The following is a 22,028-nucleotide window of genomic DNA, read 5'->3' as shown; positions in this document are numbered from 1 at the left end:
AGGAGGGCGAGCTTAGAATAAGCGTCTAGAGCATAGTTGTCTGTAGATCTTGCAGATCGAGTCCCTAGAAGCATTTGAACAATTTTTATATTTAAAATCTGAGTTGTCGGAACAGAATATTTGACTTGATGTTATCTGTAATAATTTGTTTGCTATTTAAGATACGGTATGGGACGTATTATATAAATTGAATAGTAATAATAATTGTTATGGAAACTTTTGGACAATCTGTTTCGCTCAGTGCCATGCCCCGATGATTCCGCCATCGGTTGGGGTGTGACACCGGAGATGGTTAAGAAGGAGTTTGAGCAGGTGGTGGTGCTGGTGCTGGTGCGAGAGGGTGGTGGCAGGTGGTGGTGGGGGTGGTGGTGCGAGAGGGGTGTGGCAGGTGGTGTTCCATAGGAGAAATCTCTGGTTTTGGCAAGATGATGATCTGAACAAAAATGGATTACATAAACTTAATATTAATTTAGTTTATTAATTATTAATATGTTATATTAAAATCAGAATGACCAAAATGCCACTGAACAAAAAGACAAAATAGACAGGCTGCAACAGTAAAAAAGGGGGGTTTTTGAATTTTGGACTAAAATGGCAACAAAAGTGAAATAACAGGGACTCGGATTTAAAAAGTTTGAGATTTGGACTATAATGGCAAAAGTGCCCAAACCACATGAACCAAAATGACAGTTTACTCTAAAAAAAATAGCATGGTTGGTTGACCTGCACCCTATATTGTAGGTCCATCCATGGTGGTTTTCGTCTTGTTATGAACTAAATAAAAATGGAGACATTTACCAAGTAGGGAGATACGATAACTATGCATACAAATCTACTATACACCTCAACAGTCGTCTTGTTATGAACTAAATAAAAATGGAGACATTTACCAAGTAGGGAGATACGATAACTATGCATACAAATCTACTATACACCTCAACAGTCAAGAATGTTACAAATGTTATATGTTGCTTGATATTGCATCACTATTGGTACCTTAGTTGTACTATACACCGATATTTCTTATTCATGTCTCTATTATAATGAATTGATCTGTACCCCAAAAAAGGGAGAAAGCCCCTAAAAATATGGTTTGACAAAACGGACATAGATGTTTTGAGTCGTTCCCGGAACTCCACTAGGTTTCTTTAATTTAAGTGAACTTGAGATTGGCCCTTTTCTCGTTTAAAACTTTGTGGCCTAAGCTCAATTTCAACTCGTAAGTAATTTCATAAGCTCGAGCCCATCTCAAGTTTGGGATGTTTGTTAAATATGTATTATTTAGTTATTTTATATGTCTATATATAATTTTTCATGTATTTTGACTTAAATACATGTTATGCTGACATCTATTTTCAAGTTTATTGTGTTTTATGTTATATAATTACCAATATGTTTTTTTAGGTGGTAGGTTTTTAGTCTCGCAAGCTTATTCAAGCTCGAGCCAGTTATTAAATAAGTGTTAAGAAACTCCCAATTTTCAAACTTATTGAAGATATCAAGGCGGCTATTTTTTATGGATAAAAGATAAATCGGCCTTGGTTGATTTGGAATGGTCTAAGTGGAGTAGATTCAGTTTTTAATCGACCTCGGCTTGTTTTTATAATGAGTTATTCTATTCCCACACCCCTCAAAATCTTATTCTCACTTCCTTTTTACTCTATCTGTCTTCTTGTATGTACTTTGGTTAAAAATTCTAGTGCATTTCTAGCCTTGACTTGTTTTTATAACGGGTGATTCTATTCCCACATCCCCTAAATCTTATTCTCACATCATTTTTATTCTATCTCTATATATATATATATATATAGAGAGAGAGAGAGAGAGAGATAGGAAGAATATGAGAATATTAATACTCTTTTATAACACTGCCGAAAAAGAAAAAGAAATACTAAATACTTCTAACGTAGTTTATAGTTTTTAATGAAACATTATGGCTCCTCAAGTAATTTACAAATGGGCTCCACTCGTTTATTATACTAGTGGGAATGCCCGCGCGTTGCGCGGGTGTCCCGAGTGATATCAGATTCAGTTATGATGTCTATTACAAACCACACCTATTCCGAGTTTCTAACATTTTATTTCATTCAAAGAAAAACATTTGAGAGAGTAATGTTTGGTCAAAATAGTAATACTAATCGCAAAAACCACAAAAACTTGCATCTAGCACAACCAAAAGTGAAACATTGGCATAAAGACGATCAGTAGATATCGCATCAAATTTAAACTTCATGACTGGAATGTGAGCATCTGGAATTGGTTGAAGTTCTGCAACTTCCTCCATTCCGGAGGAACGCCCAAGCTGAACTCTAAAGACAGCGTGGGGCCGTTTAAGAAAACACAGTTTGCCCGGAGTGAGACAACAGAGCTCTCCAATTTGGGGAGTACGGTGGCTTAACACAAGAAATTCGCCGTTTAAAAAAATATATGATCAGATTAAGTCACTAACACCAACATAAAACTTGCAGTAATTAACCTAAAATGGCTCAGTGTAATCCAATAGACCATACCCATTAAGTTTCATAACAGTCAATTATCAGATATATCATCAACCATAACTCATTAACACCTTACATGATTTTTGTGTCATAAAATTTTTAGTGTAACATATTATATTCCATTAACACATACAAAAGCCTATTAAGGTCCATATCAGTATATTAATGGAACTATCTTTATACATAAGTCACTAACACATAACATAACTTGTTATAACCTAAATGACTTAGTGTACTAATATAGCTCAGTGACATAATAAAGCGCAAAGCGGATGATGGAGACAGCCCTTTCTAATGAAATGGGTCTTTGTCCGGGTGATTTTGAAGACGTTTTTGTTTAGGAGGTGTTTGTTTTTTCTGAAAAGCTCTTCTTGTCATATTATGTCTGTGCCGCGCCGGCATCCCCGCCCCATTGTCATCCCTCACAACCAGCAGCCCCTCCACCGCTCTCCTCCATCACAGCCGCACCCCTCCCCAATGCATGCAGGATCAGTCGTAAATCTTCAACTTGCAAATACGTATAAATTAAATGGTATTAAGACATTGCTTTGTTCACATGATAAGATGGTGAATATTAATTATTAACTCAAGTTATCCTGATGTAGCCCAATCGATTTCGGTCAAAAAACGTAAAAGCCTGTTAACAAACAAGCAAGCGCACATCAAAATCATAAATGTGTGTGTATATATATAACTTAACAAATGAAATACAGTAAATAGTTCAAACGACATACCTGCAGAAGTTTCTTGTCAATGGTAACCGTAGTTTCTTTCTTCTTTGTGTCCGCCATTTGGTTTTCTTTCTTCTCCGATTTCACACGCGCAGAGCTGCTTTTACGTCGAGCGTTGGGTTAAGCGCTCAAGCCCGACCCGGAAAAAAATAACCCTTCTTGAACCAACCTGTTTTGAACTACCCATTCTGACCCGCAACCCAAACCCGCCCGTCAATCAACAATATATACCAGAATATCATCACTGAATGCCAACTGTGTGGTTTTATATTTGGCTGATAGGCAGTGGCGGATCTAGAAACGAAACTAAGCTGTAACGTTTTATAAATAAGCCATAACGAAATCGAAAAAAAGGTCAAATTTTTCCAAAATTTAAACTAATTTTTCCAAATTTTTCCGCGCCAAGCCGTAGCGGAGGTTGCCCCCCGGTAAGCCTTATGTCCGCCACTGCTGATAGGAACATTTATGAGCTCTTGGGTAAATCTAACTTTTAAGAGACACTGTACAAGCATTTTTTTCACCATAGCTTTGCTTGACTGCAGACATAACTCTTCAAGTAAGTGATAGTGTCCCTACATAAATGATAGAAAAGGGCGCCATATAAGGCATGACTAAGTAAGTTAGGATAAACATTCCTGCAAGGTAAATCATAATCGTTATTGGTAGTTCCTTTCTATATGCTGAGTGTTGTCAGATAAGTAAGTTATAATTCACTAAACGGGAAAAAAAAATCTAATATTCACATGGTGAAGATCAAAATGCTTTGTAAGGCCATATGCTTCTACATATCCTATGCATATGATGATATGTTTTGGTTAAACCAAATAGCACAATCTTTTAATTAGGATCCTAACATCAGTGTTGTATGACTGACTGAACTTTAATAACTAACTCAATGGCTAGGGGTGAGCATTGATTCTGACCGAGCAAGACTTAAACTGTGAGCGCGACCGAATTCTTACCAATTTCAAAACCAAAACTGACCCTTTTATGCATTGACGGTTCGGGTTTGTAAGCGGATCAATTTCAACCGTCTTCTGGCTCAATGTTCTCGGAAGGGTTAACGACCCTTGCCGTTGTATAACCTCTCCCCCATCACCACCGCCACCTTCTTGCACACCGTTGGCGGTGTTATTCCCTGTTGTTTGAACCTCTTCAGCATTCCAAATGCTCTTTAGCAGCTCATCCATGTTCATAGACCCGAAATCTTTACCGATACTACTACCCATAGTGTTTTGTAGCTCGTCAAAAGTCAATGAATATATTGACCCTTGTCGAGTTAAATGGAAGCTCCCCGGTGGCCTTGCGCCCCCGCCGCCAGCCTCCGCTGCAGCCGCAGGTTGGTTCCCGAAGTTCTTGTAGTTCATAATTCTATCTTAAACTATCCCAAACAATCATAATCCGAATCTTTAGGAATTAAACCTCACTGACAAAAAAAAATCCCAAAAATTAAATTAGACCATAATAATAAAACCCTGGACAAAAATCAATTAACCCTTTTTGAATTATAAATCTTTGGTAGTCAGTGAAAGTTCTGCCGTGGTATTTATAATGCGATCCGAAGTTGAAGACAAAGATTGTGCATGCACTCCTAGTTCCTACCAATTAACAGAAAGCATGTTAAGCAATGCAAACACATTACAACCCATCTTGAACTCATTCTAAATAACTTTACTAATTTTGGGAACACTGGAATATTCTGGAACGTGCAGTTCAGGAGCTGGTGCCGAAGAAAACGAAGACGGAACAGCCTCAAAGTTGTGAGAACCCATACCGCTGCCCATCGTGCTATGGACCGCAGAACCACTGGAAATATAAAAAAAATTGTAAAAAAGAGGAAAAAAGATAAAACACGAGGATCCAAAATGGAAAGCCGTTTAACGAATCATACCTAAGAAGTTTTACTGAGCTAGGCTCCATATCCTCGTGTGCTACAACATTGATACCAGATGAGAAAATTCCAGGGTTCAGTTGACCTGAACCTGTGATATTTTCATCATCGCCAAATTTACCTTCATCATCACCATCCTATTAAACGAATATATTCACAACCAACATAAGTGTTGAAAATATTAAGAAAAATAATTACAAAAAAACAGAATAGCCAAAATTGATAACTGGAATTTGAAAATAATGAGACAAACCTGTCGAACGATGTGCTCCATTCCTCAATGAGGACTAAATTCATCTGCAAGTGACTTCAACTTATTAGCAACAACATTTCTGATAGAGTAAATCTGCAACACACAACACTAAGTAAAGATTTCAGATATTTTTTTCAGGATCGGCCATCTATATGAAATTAGCAAGATATGAAATAGAATGCTTGAACTTTGTTGGCCAGAGATCTCGCTAGAGTGTGACCTAAACCCTAGCTTGGCCGTAAAAATAACACAAAGTTACAGATCAGAAAGCCAGATCTAATTCATCATTTTTATAACAAAATTAACAACCCATATCGACATTTTTCTATCAAATCTTAAACACATATCAAATCTTTAACAACCCAGACAAACGCTAGTGCTTATAAACCCTAGAAACACCATATTATCAAAACCTAAACCCAGACTATTTCCAAGCACGTTATGAAACAAACAACATCATATTCAATCACAACATTCAACTAACTAACAACCAATTACACCATCCAGAACAAAACAAACCTCTTTTGACCGATAATTTCCCAAATCTGAGCATTTATAATCTTCTACTCAACACGGATGCTTCTGGTGGCAAATTCAACGTCGATTGTCGACTTGGATTCAAGATTTATACCTTGATTTGGAGCGCCTACGGGTTGTTCTCGGAGCCAGGAGGTAAGAATCTTCATCGAACTTCATAGATCTGGTGAATCGCTAGAGAGAGAGGGGAGCAGGGAAGCGGCGGTTAAATGGGATTTAACCCACGTCTTCAATTGCATTTGATGCGAAAATGGAATGGACATTCAATTATGAAATTGATTACACACTCCATGATAAAAATTAAAGAATTAAACTCAGTATTTGTAACTGATGATAGAGTCTCAATCATGCAACGTTTCAGTGATGCGAGGAGTCTGAATTTCAATACATGTTCGCTGATGTAGGGTAGAAGAAGGGCAAGAATGGAAGAAAAGGGCAAATAATTTAGGATTTGAACGGACCATTCACATGCCATCTTAAAAATTGTGAGTGAAATTACATCTTTGTCCTAAGGAGATGCTTTATATAGTAATACTAGTGGGAAGCCCGCGCGTTGCGGCGGGGTCGACAATGTTAGGCGAGAAAAAAATTCAAACATTAAACGTTAAGTTTTTAACGGCCACAGAAGACAGTTAAATAATAGCATGCTACCTTGTATATAAATTATACCACAACAAAATGTTTGAAATACGATGGTGCATGGAAGCAAGGGTTGGTGAAGGGTTAATGGCTTCAATGCCGGCTTGAAGAGACGGTGCATTTACCCCCAATACATGTATATCCCATTGACCCGTTTAACTTTTACCGAATACTTTTTAAACCCATTTGACCACATTTAAGATCAAACACCACCCCAAACATAGCAAATTCAAGAGTTAATTATAAAATACTGCAATTAAAAAGGAAACATGTAAGGAAAAAGTTAACAATGTGCTTCAATCAAATCTACAATGAAAAAGTTATCCCACATAAACAGAAGTACTAATTACCTCTCAAAGTATAATCACTTTCTCAATTTGAGCTTTAAATAATGACTTTACACAACTTGTGCCATTTTACTATATAAATGATCATCTAGATAAAAGGACATGGATATGCATACAAATTACAAATGAGGTTTCGGCCCTTTTGACCTTGTCTGTTTAGAAATTTTCCATCTGTCTGGTTAGAAGATATAATATTACTTCATTTGACTCATTTCTTAAAATAATGACCACATCTAAAATGTCTGGTTTTGACTCATTTGTTAACATAAGACCACCTCTAAAATAAGGAAGCTAAATCTGAGATACCATCTTAGCAGCATTGGAATTCTTCATGCTGTCACTTTTTTCCATCTGTAAGATTTTAAAATAAAAAGAAACAAAAGCATTAGTAATGAAAAATAAGAAAGACGATCAATAAAATGAATAATAAAGACATTAAGCAAAGGCAAGTTTCTGTAAATAAAACGTTTCTATAAGATTACATGTTTGTGTTGAGTTTAGACTACTTAGCCCACTTTATCTTGTTTATTTTACGTATCTGCTATATGACCAGTTAAGCGATAAAATATATTTTCATTTGACTTGCTTCTTAACTGAACAGGTGAAGTTACCACCTCTAAAATAAATGAAGTAGAGTAGCAATTACCAGAGATACGGTCCTATGAGTATTGTAGTTCATGTTGTCACTTTTTTCCATTGGTAAGATACTAAAAAGAAAGAAAGAAAGAAAGAAAAAACATTAGTCACTACAAATTAAGATACATGATAAATAACTGAATTTCAGAGATTAAGCAAAGGACATATTATTCATTTCCTTACTTCTTTGTTCTTTCTAGTTCATTAACCTCAAGACTCGTTCTTTCTGAACACCTTGTAATGTGTCATATTTAAACAATCTCCTTGCAACATGAAAATATTTCAACCTAAAAAAATTACATAAAAAAAAAGTCACATGATTAGTCATTGACTTTAAAACCCATGAGAAAGGTGCATTTTCACTATCTTTTCATGTACGCTTCAATTTTCTCATAAATAAATTTGGGCAGATTATTACTTTGTTAATAATAAAGATTCTTCTGCCATATTTGATAGGATAGAATAAAACAAAATTTCTTGTTTCAATCTCTGTATTTTTAAATAACTAACCTGCCCCCCAAAAATTGTAGCATCCCAACATTTTATTCATAATTCTATGAGATTAGATGTTTTGCTATCTAATGTAAGAAACTAATCATAGCTTTTTGAAAAACAATAATGGCTAAATTCATTGAAATATATTAACAAACACCCGGTGGGCATTACTGAAACATGTCGATTACCCCTAGCACATTCTTGAACTTGAGGTTTGTTCGATTCATGTGCGTCTATAGCAGATTTCTCTATACCCCATGTATTCAAAGCAAAAAAAAAAAAGCCTGTAGCGGTTAGTTGCGATGGTAAAGACTAAGACCGTGCATTGAATACATCATTAGTGTAGCGCTAGGCATACGAAAACGGAAAGGAGGCTGACCCGGTAACGTTAAACAATTCATTGATTAATAATGTTTAGCTGAGCGACAATTGTATAAACGTCGTGTAACGAACAGGGCCTGCTAACTGAAGAGAAACCCTACAACACCAGTCTTTGAATCATTTAGAGCATCCAATACGAAATCTGTTTGTGAGGACAAGAAGATGGCTATGGGAGTGTGGAACAACAAATGAGACAACCTAATTAATTAAATAACACTAACATCAGTTAATATTATTATATCTTTCGTACTACAATGTGTAAAGAAAGAGAACCCAGCTTGTAATACTCCACTCACCTGATTCAGAGCAACTTATGCATATCCTTTCTTTCTGGATGTTTGGCGGTAACTGCTCACCATGAATTTCCAAAGAAGCCCATCACAACAAACTAAATCTGCACACTACACTTGTTAATTTAAGAAATGTGCATCACTTGATACATTGTGGTGCTTTATCCAACTCAGCAGCAGCATCCTGACCAACAAAATTTAACTAATAGTTAGAAAAAGAGCCATCAGCAAGCGAGCAAAGATGCAAAACTAACACCAGACTATACATAGTTACACCTTTTGCCTTGAAACTGCCGAAGCAATCCTAGAAGACTTGACTTGCTGCACTTTACCCAAAAAAAAAAAAAAAGAAGACTTGACTTGCTGCATAGGCAACTCTACATCCTTACTGCCACCAATAAAATTCGGGTGTGAATCATTTGTACAGTCCATTTGTAGATAATACCCCCCGACAGATAAGGACTCTTGTTATCTTTTGCATTTCAAGAAATTTAAAATAAGTAGCAACATCAATAATCAACAATAATATAGCATGAACCCCCATTTCGACTACGTGTCCAATCATGGTCTCATGTGTTCTTTACCAAAAAAATCTCAAATGTAAATTACTAAAATGTAATTGTGTTTAAAAAAGAAAAACAAACCAGTATTTCAATTGCATTTGTTTTAGACTTTTAGCTTCATTTCCAGCCGTAAAAACACAAAAAATCTTGCTTGTCGTGTGCCGGTTCTGTGAAATTTGCTTCAAGAACTCTGACTATGCCCATACCCTTTCGAATGTCCCTCACCGGTTACTTTCCAGTAGGGCTGAAATAAAAAATTACATATTGACTAATAAACTTAAAAACATCCTAAATTAAATCAAAGCCTCGATTCTACACGAATCATACACTTTTTTTATGGTACACATTAAATCCAGTAATTCTAGTAGCTGGTGCTTCTTTTATAAATCCCAGGGTTGTCTCTGCAACAGCCTACATAAGATAGATCACGAAAAACAATACAACTATAGATATAGATATGTAGTTTCCAGCCAAATCTTGTAACAAGGTCCTAAACACATATCATATAGTGCAATATTACCTGTTCTACAGAAAACATGTAGGTTTCGGGGTGCAAACGAGCCGAGCCCGAGCTTGACCAAGCTCGAGCTCGATTAACTTATGAGAGCTCTAGCTCGGCTAGATTCGAGCTTTGTTTTCAAAGCTCGAGCTCGCTTGGGTTCGACTCGTTTATTATCTTATAATTAATATATTAAATAAGAAAATATACATAATAGACTTTTTAGGCTCGCGAGGTCGATAAGTGAAGCTCGGGCTCGGGCTCGTTACTAAATAAGCTTATTTTTAGGTTCGGGGTCGGCTCATAAACAAGTTTAAATAAGCTCAGCTTGGCTCGGCTCGTTTACAGTAAGGCTCGAGCTCGGGCTCGATAAACAAACGAGCTTTTATTTTAGGCTCAAGCTCGGTTCGTTTCGAGCTTTTTCTCGAGCCGATCTCGAGTAGCTCGCGAGCCGCTCTGCTCGTTTGCACCCTAAGGTTTCCCTCTTAAAATGAATTTTGAAGTTGTCAAACTTTCTGAGGTATAACACAGAAGTATATGCCTAGAAAGAAACACTATATATCAATGATGTTGCCAAATCAAAGACCAAATATAATGTTTTAATAGTAGTTATTGGTCTACCTTGTTCTCTTCTAGCTTGTTAGGGCCAATACATTAAGCCTCTTATTCCCTTCTTCACTCGTCAATCCCTCATTTGTAATTTCAACGTGTTTCAAATACCTCATCATCGACTGGAGTGGTCTCCTGTAATAATCAAAACAAAGTTTAAAATCACCAAATCAATCTACCACAAGTACAAAACTCTCTATCCAGATTCACAGTGTTACAATGAAATCATGAAAATAGTCGATTAATCAAAACAAAATTTAATCAAACCCAATTAAAGAAAACATGAAATTCCGAGCTATATGTTTCATACTGATAGTGAAGAATTTAGACTGAAAATGTGAACGAAATCTCAACTCACCATACTGAATCGAAACAAATCATATTTTTTTGCATAAATTAAGATGTCATTTGCTTACCTGTGCCAGTGCATCTTCATCCTAACCCTAGGCTGACCATATATGCGATAACCCCTCTTCAAACCCTGCATATTGATTTACATATACATGGATACGAATTCTAGGGTTCGAATAAGATTGAAGATGAATCAAACTGAAAAATTGAAAAGTAATAGAAACTCACTAGTGATTGATGCGTCCATTCCACCGCCGGAAACAAAGAACCCTCTACAGTTTCCGGTATTGAAAAACCTCATTATTGGGATCTTTCAAGCAACATGGTCTGAGTATCAGTTGAACTTCAATCGCCATTCAAAGAGTCCCAATTATTCTTTTCAAACTCCACCATCTGCCATTGTTTGGCTTTTTGGTGTTGACGATGATGAAATAAGGTGGATTCCAATGTTGACAAGGTAGTCGATAAGGGCAGTATTAAAAGACCATTACTGAAAGAAATAAAGTCCAATATTAAAGAAATAAAGAGCAGTAACAGTTTTGATTTGAGGTAGAGAAAGGTCAAGAGGGTAAACGTGGAAATGAAATCTAGATTTTAATTATAGGAGCATGATTAATTTACTATTATATCTCTCTAGTGTCTTAAAAATTAATGTTAATTACTATTATATCCCTTTCAAATGTGTTGTTTTTATTTGTACATATTGCTTTTACAGTTGTATGTGATGTAAAATTACATTCATATCCATCACTTCTCCTTTTTATAATAGTATAGATATAGATAGATAAGCCTTTTGAATGCTCGAATGTGGAGAAGAAATGGGCTTATCCAATAAAGAGCCCCCACCTAAAACAATTAGTGTTTTTATAGCTCATGTCAATGACTAGTTAGTGAAGGTTCGTTGAACCCCACTCTCCATTCCAAATAACAATTTACAATATATGTGTGAGATTAGTTTGGATTATGGGGATTTATAGTATTTTACTTTATGTTATGATTCAGGGTTTAAGTTATTCTACAAAGGCTCCTAATTATAAGAAGTGTAAGAACGATTTATAGAGTAACAAGTGTTCAATAATCACCCCCAAAAAACCTAAAAAAACCTAAACCCTCCCCCCCTCTCTCGGCAAAAAAAAAAAAAAAAAAAAAAAAAATGGGTGGGTGAGGGGGGGGGGGGTTAGGTTTTTGGGTGGTGGTGGGTGTTTAGTTTTTTTTTTTTTTTTTTTTTTTTTTTTTTGTAGTGGGTTTTTATGGAGCCTCTGTACCCTTTTTATAATTATGAGACTTTGTATTTGATCCTAATCCTATGATTTAGAATGTAGATATTTTTTAGTTGAAATTGGCCAACATCGGGTTTAAAATGTAAACCAAACCCACAAGGGGTCTGGTGATGATGATGGGGAGGGGGTCGAACATGGTGTGGCTGGTTACGGTTGTGGAGTCGGTCACCCGTAAAGGGGTCTTGGCTAGGTGATTGGGTCATCATAGGGGTGGCTCGGTGGTGTACGAACCAGAGAGGGTCCCCGGGTGGGATTCGGGACGTGGTTAAGGTAACGAGTCAAATTAGGTGAGTTTCTTACTCGGAGATTTAGATGGTGTTGACCTGTGGAATTTATTTAGGTTAAGAGTTTGATAGCATGGAGCAGCGGTCGATTAGACAATAATGAGTTTTAGAGTTTTGTAACGTTTGCTTGAGGTGAGTTCTATAGTTCCCCTTTTTACGTTTAATCATTTTGTGATTGTTACACATGCTTAACTGTTTTTTTTTTTTTATGAACCATTTTTAATAATGAATGGCATAATGATGTTGTTTTTACGTAATTGTTTGATGATTAAATTATATGCATATGAGTTTGACTGTAAACGTGATTTTTAGAGTCTTTTATGTTAGTGGTCTCTATTTAGGGCAGGGATGAGTCTTGATGTGGGAGATTGTTGCGTCAAGGTGACATGAGCCTTTATGCACGTGGATAGTTCTTGCGTCGATGTGGCGTTATGTCCAGTGATGTAGACGGTAGTTGCATCAAGGTGGCGAAACATCTAGCGATGTAGATCGTTGTTGCGTCGAGGTGACAATGTGTCTAAGATTTAGGCCATCGTTGCGTCAAGGTAACGCTGTGTCTATGGTGGCAAGCACCTAGTGATGTACGAGTTTTAAAAAAAAAAACATCTTTTGATGATTGAAAAATGTTGTTTTATAGTTGTTATTGTTGTTGAAAAATATGTTTTAGAACTTTGTTTGCTTAAAAACCTTGAAACCATTACTTGAATTACTCATTTATTAGAACTCATGCCCAACGTTGCTGACAACTCACTTTGCCTGTGTGTCAGGTTAGTGATTCGGATGGTCAGGATGGCGGCTTCCTTGCGTTGGTTGACTTGGTTACTTGGCAGTATAGTAGACAATGGCATTTTCCTTGTTTGAGTCATGCTGACATTTAGAACCTTGGGTTGACATTTGACCTTTGTTGTGTTTTATGTTAGAATTCTAGTGTTTTTGGTTTTGCACATTGGGTCTAAAACTACGTGTGATGGCATTAACCAATAAGCATGGTACCTAGGTTTATTGGGCCTTACACACCATGACTCTTTATGCTTGTTTGTCGTTCTCGTTGTGACCCCTAAAGTCTCTTTCGCTACCTGTGTAACAGTGTTCGCCATAGCTTCTCGCATCTGGTTCGCGTTCCATCCAATCCAGTTGAGCTTGTCGAGATAATCTTATCTCTGAACAATGTAATATTTTCATACTTCAAAGTTCTGATGTGTGCCACACATATGACCCAAGCCATCATATTGGATCCTCTTATGGGTGGAGCGAGATGTGTGTGTCATGCATACGATTACTTAAATTCTATTTCTTAATTGTTTAGTTATTTAATTTTGGTTTGTTTTATTATTTTTCATGTGGGCTAAATTAAGGGTGATATGGGATAACCCATGATTCCATGTTTCCTTAGGGTTAGGAAGTAGTGGTTCCTTTTAGTTTTTCATTGTATTATTTAAACGTTTTGTTAGTCTTCATAATGATTATGAATGAAAATTGTGAAAGTCTAACATTCTCTCTAAATTGCTACTCTTGCTTCTTGCTAATTTCTTTTGAGTTTGATCCACTCAACGGATTATCTATCAAATCCGATTGGTACATATCAAGTTCAAACTACCCCATCAAATCCTAGGTCCACTTTTCATCCTACCCTATACTAAAACATTTCTTATGGCTATATCAGCAACCAACAACAACCAACAGTCGATGTTGAGTCACTACTAACTCCCCTGGCATACCTTTGCAATCATTCCACTGATTATGAACTACTTGCCTAATCAAAAAATAATTGAATTGTGTGTTAAATCCTCTAATGAAAAAGGTAATCAAATGTGAATCCTTCTTCTTTAAAACAAATTTATAATGCCTAGATCATGGGCCAACACGAAGAAGATCCTTCCCGCTCTCGTTTCTATCACCACGCACCAAAGGAAAACCAACACTACCCTTTCCAATATGGCCATTAAGATTACCTCATATGCATAGTTTCTCCTCCCTAAGTATGTTCCTCACGACTTCGTCTACACTATCCTTAATATCCCTCTTTTCCTTCCCTGTCAAGTCAATATCTTGCAATATCGCTATCATTAAAATTCAAATTACAAATTAAAAAAAAAATATTAAGTTAGATGTAGAGAGAGAGAGAGAGAGAGAGAGAGAGAGAGAAGTGGATATACTCTAACACTGCTCTTTCCTATGTTGAACTTCGGAACGTAGGGAAATATCTCACAATACTGCCATCGTTAAAATTTAAATTACAACATAAAAAACAAAATTTCCGAGTGAAAGAGTAAGAGAAGTACTCTAGTGGTGTTCGGATAAGGATTGAAATTTGAATGAATTTGAGATTGAATTAACAATGGTCAAGTCCTATTAGCGTTCAGGAAACTCAATTGAAAGAATGAGCTTCGAGAGGTCGTTAATGACAGTTGAGAGAAAAAGAGACTAAGAAGAGTTTGTTATTATTTTTCAGATACCCTATTCTATTACAACATATCTCTTTTATACCCCAGTTTACAACAACCAACACAACTACTAACCAACTACCACCCTAACTGTCTAACTAACTAACAACCAATCCCCTGTTACTAACCAACACCCAAACCACTGTTGTTTAATCAACAATTCAATCCGTTGTTGACTAATCCTCTGTTGCTAACTGACACCCCAATCCACTGCTGACTGACCCCTTAACTACTAATCCTTTAACTACTGATCTGTTATCAAACTACTGATCCACATTAAACTACTGATCCGTATCAATACCCCCCTGATAACCTGATCCTTGACCCCAAGGATCAAAATTTGGGAACTTTTGCATTAGTACTTTAGCATCCTCCCACGTCGCATCTTCCACACCCACATGTTTCCACTTAATCAGCCACTGTACTACCATTCGATTGAACTTTTTAAGAACCTTAGTATCCACCACACTTTCAGGCTGTTTCTCAGCTGTTTGCAGAATACCTTCATTAACCACTGACGAAGAAATGGGCTCAGAACCATAATACTTTTTAAGCATTGACACATGCACTGTAGGATGAATAGAGGACCCTTCCGGCAACTGCGGTGTGTAAGCTACTTCTCCAACCCTTGCCAAAACTAAGTAAGGTCCAAAATATTTGGCAGACAACTTTGGACCACCTCTTTGAACCACTGACTGCTGTCTATACGGTTGTAATTTCAAATAAACCCAATCTCCAATCTTAAAACACCTTTCTGTTCTGTGTGTATCGGCTAACTGCTTCATTCTCTGTTGTGCCTGGCCCAAATTAGCTTTGAGAATCCTGATAACTTCTTCTCTGGTACTTAGGCTTCTATCTATTGCTTCCACATTGCTCTCACCCGGCAGATAAGGCAAATGAATAGGTGGTGACTGACCATAAATCACTTCAAATGGAGTGCATTTAATAGCTGAATGGTAAGAAGTATTGTACCAAAACTCAGCTAATGGAAACCACTTCGGCCAATCCTTCGGTTTCTCAAAGCACATACATCTCAAATAATTCTCCAAACACCTGTTTAGAACTTCTGTCTGACCATCCGTTTGTGGATGATAAGAACTCGACATCTTCTGCTCAATTCCCTGTAAAACCAATAATTCTTTCCAAAATGCGCTTACAAACACTTTGTCTCGATCAGAAACTATTGACTTAGGAGGACCATGTAAACGGTAAATGTGATCCAAATACAACTGAGCTATATCCAGTGCTATAAAAGGATGTTGCAAGGATACAAAGTGTGCCCCTTTACTTAACCTGTCAACCACTACCCAAATGACTTCCTTGCCAGCCGATTTTGGTAAGCCTACAATGAAGTCCATAGCAACATCTTCCTATACACCTTTAGGAATAGGCAGGGGCTGCAACATACCCGGATAAGCAAATGTCTTTGCTTTGCACTGCTGACATACAGCATAGTGTTTAATATAATCCATCACATCTGCCCTTAACTTTGGCCAGTAAAACAACCTGTTTACTTGTAACACCCCGAAAATATAAATCTTTATATTAGAAATTTAAGGATTTCATAAACAAGAAATAACCATGTAGAAATTTTAACCTAGTTAAAACCACTAGTCTTGAAATAACTTACACTTGGTTAAAACAATAGTAATTAAAAACTAAGTGATAAGTGAGGGACTAAATTTGCCAAAACATGAAAGTTAAATGCTGAAATAGTAACAAAAAATTACCAAACACACCATTTGGTGTGTCTGGTCGAGCAAGGGAAGGAGGGGACAAGCAAGGGTTTGTTCCAAACCCTAAAACCTTCATAAAACTCAAAATTGAAGCTATAAATCTGCTCCAAATCAAGTTCTAAACACGAATTAGTGATCACCTCGTCATAGGGATCAAAAGGTATGTATAATTTTGATATTTTGATTCACTATGAATTCTAGGTCAATGGTGAATAATTGAAATTGAACCTAGATATGTTATGCATGAATGAATCTTGAAATAATATGTTGCTTAGGGTTAAACCCTAGATGATCAATTGTGAAAATCATTGCATGATACTTGAAGAAATTACAATCACCATTGTAGGCGATTTATGATATTGTAAAGACTAGACAAACACTAGGATTATGAATTCCTAATCTAGTGAAAAGCTGAATTGTATGAGGAAATTCAGTAATTTGAATGTTTAAGTATGTACAATTTGCTTAATTAAAGTGAAATTAGATGTTAAATGGCAAGTCATGAACTTAGTAATGATTGTAGAAAAATATGACCCGTTAGGTGTTCGTTGAAATGCCTAAGTGAGGTTTTAAATGTTAGAATAGGATGAAAACGTAGATTTTGATCATATCTCACAAATGATGTGAATACGGTCATGAAAAGAATTCTAAACAAGTTAAAAAAAACTGAATTTCTAGGCAAAGAGTCCGGATCATCAAGCGGACAAGCCGGCGAGAATACACGGGGAAAAGGCGTGCTCTAAAGGTATGAAATTTATCGTTTCATTACATTGTGCTTATTGTTGGTTTTATGTCGTTATTCAAAAACATGACAATCAAGAGCTATCAATATGTCATGAATTTGATTATTGTCTTAAACAAGTGAAAAACATGGAAATTGAATCCCAGCAAGGTGCTTAATTTAGCACCCAAACGGGTCAAAATAAGTCTTGTAGTAACATGAAGCTAGATATCATTACTTAAACATGTAAATTCTTGCATAAGCAACCCCTCATGGGGAAAGCGAAACATGATAGCGGGTAATAATCAGAATATGAGTATCCTAAATTGGTTAGGTGATGATCATGTTCGAGAATAATTTTACTGCAAACCGGGAATAGAAGGTCAATAACCAAAACAAGAAAACAAGTACAGAGACCACCGTAAGTTACGGTGATACCGTAACTTACGGTAGCAATCAAAAGGCTACGGTGGGAACCTCCTGCTTTACGGCAGGCCATGAACTTCCAGGGGCCACCGTAACTTACGGTGGCTACCGTAAGTTACGGTAGCACCCAGTTTCAAATAATGAATTTCATTATTCTTGATTTCTTTAATTGGTTTTAACACACCGTTTTGATTATATTATTATTCAAGGACCATAATACTAACATTGGTCTAAAACGCTCAGTTTTCAGGTTTTCTTGTAGAAGGATGATGATCAAGCATATGTATCCGAACCGAACACTCTAACAAACGCTTCCGCACTTGATCCTTTGTTTTTAAAAACTATGTAAACAATTGTAGTTATCATCTTGATTATAATTTCGTAAGTTCATTACATGAATGTTGTGTCTAGTTATGGTTTTAACTTGAAAGTTTTTGTAAACTCTAAAACTTAGGCATGAAAGGCAAGGTTCTATGTTATTAAATATAGTATTATAAAATGGGTGTTACAAGTTGGTAATCAGAGCTCAAGGTTGTCAATAAGTGTTCAGTTCAAGCTTGATCAAGTATCCGGTAAGAATCAATTGTGTAAGTAAATTTTGATAAAATAGAAATAAATCACGAACAAATATGCATGGAAAAGAGTGTGTAAAAACACTCAAACACAAGAAAAGCATGAAACAAGAACAATAGAATCAAGAGTGTGTAAACACACTCAAACACAAGAAAGGCATGAAACAAGAATGATTGAGTAAAGTCATGAGCTTGATTAAATCAAAACAAGTAAAACATGTGCTACAAATGGAATGTTTAACAATATATGTAAACATTTCAGTATTAAAGATGGCGGACGGAGGTGATGATGATGCGGTGCCAAGAGTCACCGAACAAATGAGGATAGTGATTGCCGAAGAGGTTGGAAAGGCAATCGAAAACAGTTTGTCGAACTTCATTGATAAAATTCAAAACATGATTTTATCAGTAGTAGAAGAGAGAATCAAGAAGCTAGAGGATAATTCGAATCTAGCAAAGGAAAAATCTGGAGGACGAAAGCCTTGTCATACAAGGAATTCATGGCTTGTAAACCACCCATATATAATGGGGAGGTTGATCCAATTGTGTGCCAACGATGGATAGGCGATATCGAAGGAGTATTCAAGAGAACTCATTGCGATGAAAATGACTACGTAGCTTATGGTACGGGTCAATTAAGAGGTCAAGCAAAAGACTGGTGGGATAACAAAAAGAAGGAGATTGGAAGTGAAGCGGCTAAGACCATGACATGGGAGGAGTTTAAGACGCCGTTTCTTAAACACCATAGTCCCAAAGCGGTCATAAACAAGATCAAGGAAGAGTTCATGCAACTCAGACATAAAGGTGAATCCATAGACAAGATCACGGGGATGTTTATGGACAAGATGAAGTTCTGCGATGATTTGATAACGAATGAAGAGCAAAAGGTCTATTACTACCATAACATGCTAAGCGCAGAGTATAGAGAGTTCATAACCCCTTCAAAGTACGAGACCCTTACTGAGATTGTCAATGCTGCTCGGGAAAGGGAGATCGAACTGAAAAAGAGTATAGAACGGTGATGTGGAAAAAAGTAGTTCAACTAAATAAACTAAATTACCCTAAATTAAGACTCAAGTAATAAAAATCTAGACTCTCTAACCTGACTAAACTACTCACCGGCAAGTGTACCGGTCGACTCTAGCACAGAAAAGTAAGTCCGGATGTCGAACCCACAAAGACTCTAATGAATTACGTTAACGACTAAACTTAGACTAGACACTGACACGACTAAACAAATATTGTGTTTGGGGGGTTTTACTAAAATCCTAAAATTATGATTAAATCGAAATTAACTAAAACACAAACGAAAACTAGGGTTTTGATTCAGATGAGATTAAGGACTACCTAGACTTGAATCCAGTTTGACTACGAATGGACTTCTAACGGTTTTATTGTTGTATGGAGCCGGGATCGTTAAATACTAAACCTTAAGGTATTTCAATGCTAAGACTTCCCGACCCTTCTCAGGAAGAAACCTAGGAAACCCTACAAGGCTGTTATGATTACCGACTGTTAGATTTCCTCTCAGTCCTCTAACGATTCTAAAAGTGCCCTAATATGACTATCTACCTCTCAGCGCGATAATCTAAGGCAATTCTAGGTTCTGACTTGGTTTACTAGACACAACTGCAATTAGGGAACTAACTTCGACTTCTCTCAAAATCTAATTTAGCTATATATTGCACCGCAACCTAATAACTAACTCGAGCCTCTCAGCGACAAGTTAAGCAGAATATTCACTTCTAATTATATTTTAATTACTGTTCCTAAGGCTATCGGCCGATTTACCCAAAGATCACCCGAACCCGCAAGGATGCAAATAATCAACACAGATCTATTTTGTGATAAAGACCGTCACTAAGATCTATGTGAAACAGCAAATAATCCACAATCAAAAGTAAATACGCATGTGCACCAAATCAGAAAATCTAGAACACGTTACTTTCAAAATCAATCCATAGTCTAGCAATAAAAACCGTTAAAAGATCCAAAACGTAAATCAGACCATCATCTAGTCTAGGTAGTATCTAGGGTTTAGCCAAGAAACATGATGTCTAACAAGAACAAATCAAATCCAAAACAAGAATTCATAATCAAAGTATCAAAAACGAGAAAATAATGAAAACCGGGAGATAAGACCCGAATAATCTTCTTTCCTACGCTCCGTGCTTCAACCTGATGATTCTTGCAAGCTAAATCGCCTCGAAAAACTCCAAAATCTGCTCTTAAAGTCGCCTAGGGTTTCTTGGTTCGTGTGTTATGTTCTAATGATGATTAATGTTGCTTTTATACCAAACCCTAATCGAATCAGCGATCAGACGAATTAGTCATGCCAGTCGCGTAGCGCGACTGGTCTCATCTTCACGCTAGCGCTACGCTACTGCTTCAAAGTCATCAAAAGTCAACGTTACCTCAGTCGCGTAGCGCGACTGAGTATACCTTCATCCTAGCGCTACGCGAGTGGCTGTTTTTCACAGAATGTTTGCTTCTAAACTCAGCTCCAACTTCCAAAAATCTTGAGAATTATTCTAACACTTTGTATAATGATTCCGGAACTTGACATTTGACATTTTAGCTCGGTTTTGCTCGAATTTCCACATTTTATGTATCAAGACCTGGAAAACGCAATGTAGATCAATAGCACGCAATTCTAAACTAAACTAAGCTAAAAATAACGATAAAACGTACAAACTATACACGATAAAAGTATGTATTTTGCAATACATCAAATATCCCCACACTTACTCTTTTTTCGTCCCCGAAAAAGAATTATGCAACGGAATCAGAAACAAACAATTACTCGGACTGAAAATCATAGATATACTTAATTAAAACCAAAGCTTGCGTTAGCTGCGATTGCGGATATATTTGTCCACTTTAAACCCGAATCTAATCCTAAACCCTTATCATGTAAATTTAGTTTAAGGGCGGTCAATCCACCTAGGGTCTCACACTAGAATCAACAGTCCACCTACTCCCAACTCAAGCTTATAGGACTAAAAGAACGATCATTTGACCAATTCCTAACCGTTTTATACCAAGATAAAGAGAGTTTGAAATCAAATCTATATATTTTTTTTCATTTTTTTTCTTTTTCAGCTTGCTTTTTTTTTTTTTCAAGTTTATATTCGTGAGACTAGACGATGCTTTCCCTAACCCAGCGGTATTCCGACTGTAGAGTCGCTATCCCCAATCACAGATTACATAGGTTTCGGTACTTTTATTCGGCAAGTCGATTTCACACATCCCAGAGGCATTCCGGCTGTAGAGTCGCTATCCCCAACCACAGATTACATAGGCCTGTGTTACTTTCATTTAGTTTCTAGCTCACTTTTATTCTATTTTTTTTTCTTTTTTCAGCGAGATATGATAAAAAACTCTAACTATCTTAGCTTATAACGGCATCCCTTATACTATTTTTCGCCGGTTTTAGTTTCCCATATTTCCCAGGCGAGAACCCACTAGCAGACCGACAATTAAGGTATATTAACTCAAAGGGATTTAGAACCAAAACCCGGGCCTACCCACATATCCCTAACTAGACGCAAGCTCGATTTATTATAAACTCATATTATTATTATTCAACCCGAGCAAAAATTTGTTTTTTTTTTTCTATCATTTTCCGTTCAAAAATGTAAACTTCTTTTTATTTCGAAAGACATTTTCTGATTTTTCAATTTTTTTGTATTTTTTTTTCAATTTTTTAATTTTTTTGGATTTTTATAATTAAGACTCGATTATTTACATGTATTCCCATCCCCACACTTAGGGATTGCATTGTCCCTAATGCAAGAACGAAAACACGACTCGACACTACCTAACAACTACTAAATAAATAACGA

At 36.5% G+C, this 22,028-nt stretch overlaps 1 protein-coding gene and 3 long non-coding RNA genes across 11 annotated transcripts; 1 reads left to right on the top strand and 3 right to left on the bottom strand.

Moving 5' to 3' along the window:
• Window positions 1-2,594: 2,594 nt before the first annotated feature.
• Window positions 2,595-3,489, bottom strand: LOC118481301. The gene is made up of 2 exons (XR_004865338.1): window positions 3,233-3,489; window positions 2,595-3,135 (listed from the first exon to the last, which is right to left on the bottom strand). It is a non-coding gene; the product is annotated as an uncharacterized LOC118481301 (long non-coding RNA).
• A 117-nt stretch (window positions 3,490-3,606) lies between these two features.
• On the bottom strand, window positions 3,607-5,262 carry LOC118481300. The gene is made up of 3 exons (XM_035976716.1): window positions 5,121-5,262; window positions 4,905-5,035; window positions 3,607-4,827 (listed from the first exon to the last, which is right to left on the bottom strand). The coding sequence occupies exons 1-3, from the start codon at window positions 5,147-5,149 to the stop codon at window positions 4,679-4,681; spliced, it is 309 nt and encodes a 102-aa protein (XP_035832609.1). The 5' UTR covers window positions 5,150-5,262; the 3' UTR covers window positions 3,607-4,678.
• Window positions 5,263-6,945: 1,683 nt separating this feature from the next.
• LOC110873326 lies at window positions 6,946-11,219 on the bottom strand. 8 transcript variants are annotated; one of them, XR_004865336.1, is made up of 11 exons: window positions 10,949-11,219; window positions 10,786-10,850; window positions 10,382-10,504; window positions 9,343-9,672; window positions 8,975-9,086; window positions 8,705-8,882; window positions 8,407-8,606; window positions 8,216-8,275; window positions 7,716-7,819; window positions 7,543-7,603; window positions 6,946-7,247 (listed from the first exon to the last, which is right to left on the bottom strand). It is a non-coding gene; the product is annotated as an uncharacterized LOC110873326 (long non-coding RNA). The 8 variants fall into 8 exon arrangements; XR_002555047.2 differs by having other exon boundaries at window positions 8,975-9,672; XR_002555051.2 differs by having other exon boundaries at window positions 7,543-7,582; window positions 8,975-9,672.
• A 5,287-nt stretch (window positions 11,220-16,506) lies between these two features.
• Window positions 16,507-17,946, top strand: LOC118481299. Its single transcript, XR_004865331.1, has 3 exons — window positions 16,507-16,624; window positions 17,143-17,209; window positions 17,855-17,946. It is a non-coding gene; the product is annotated as an uncharacterized LOC118481299 (long non-coding RNA).
• The last annotated feature ends 4,082 nt before the right edge of the window (window positions 17,947-22,028 follow it).

This window comes from Helianthus annuus, chromosome 8 (assembly GCF_002127325.2).
Source record: "Helianthus annuus cultivar XRQ/B chromosome 8, HanXRQr2.0-SUNRISE, whole genome shotgun sequence".
Lineage (NCBI taxonomy): Eukaryota > Viridiplantae > Streptophyta > Magnoliopsida > Asterales > Asteraceae > Helianthus > Helianthus annuus.
Note: the sequence above shows the minus strand (reverse complement) of the source record. Positions and strands in the feature narration are given on the sequence as shown.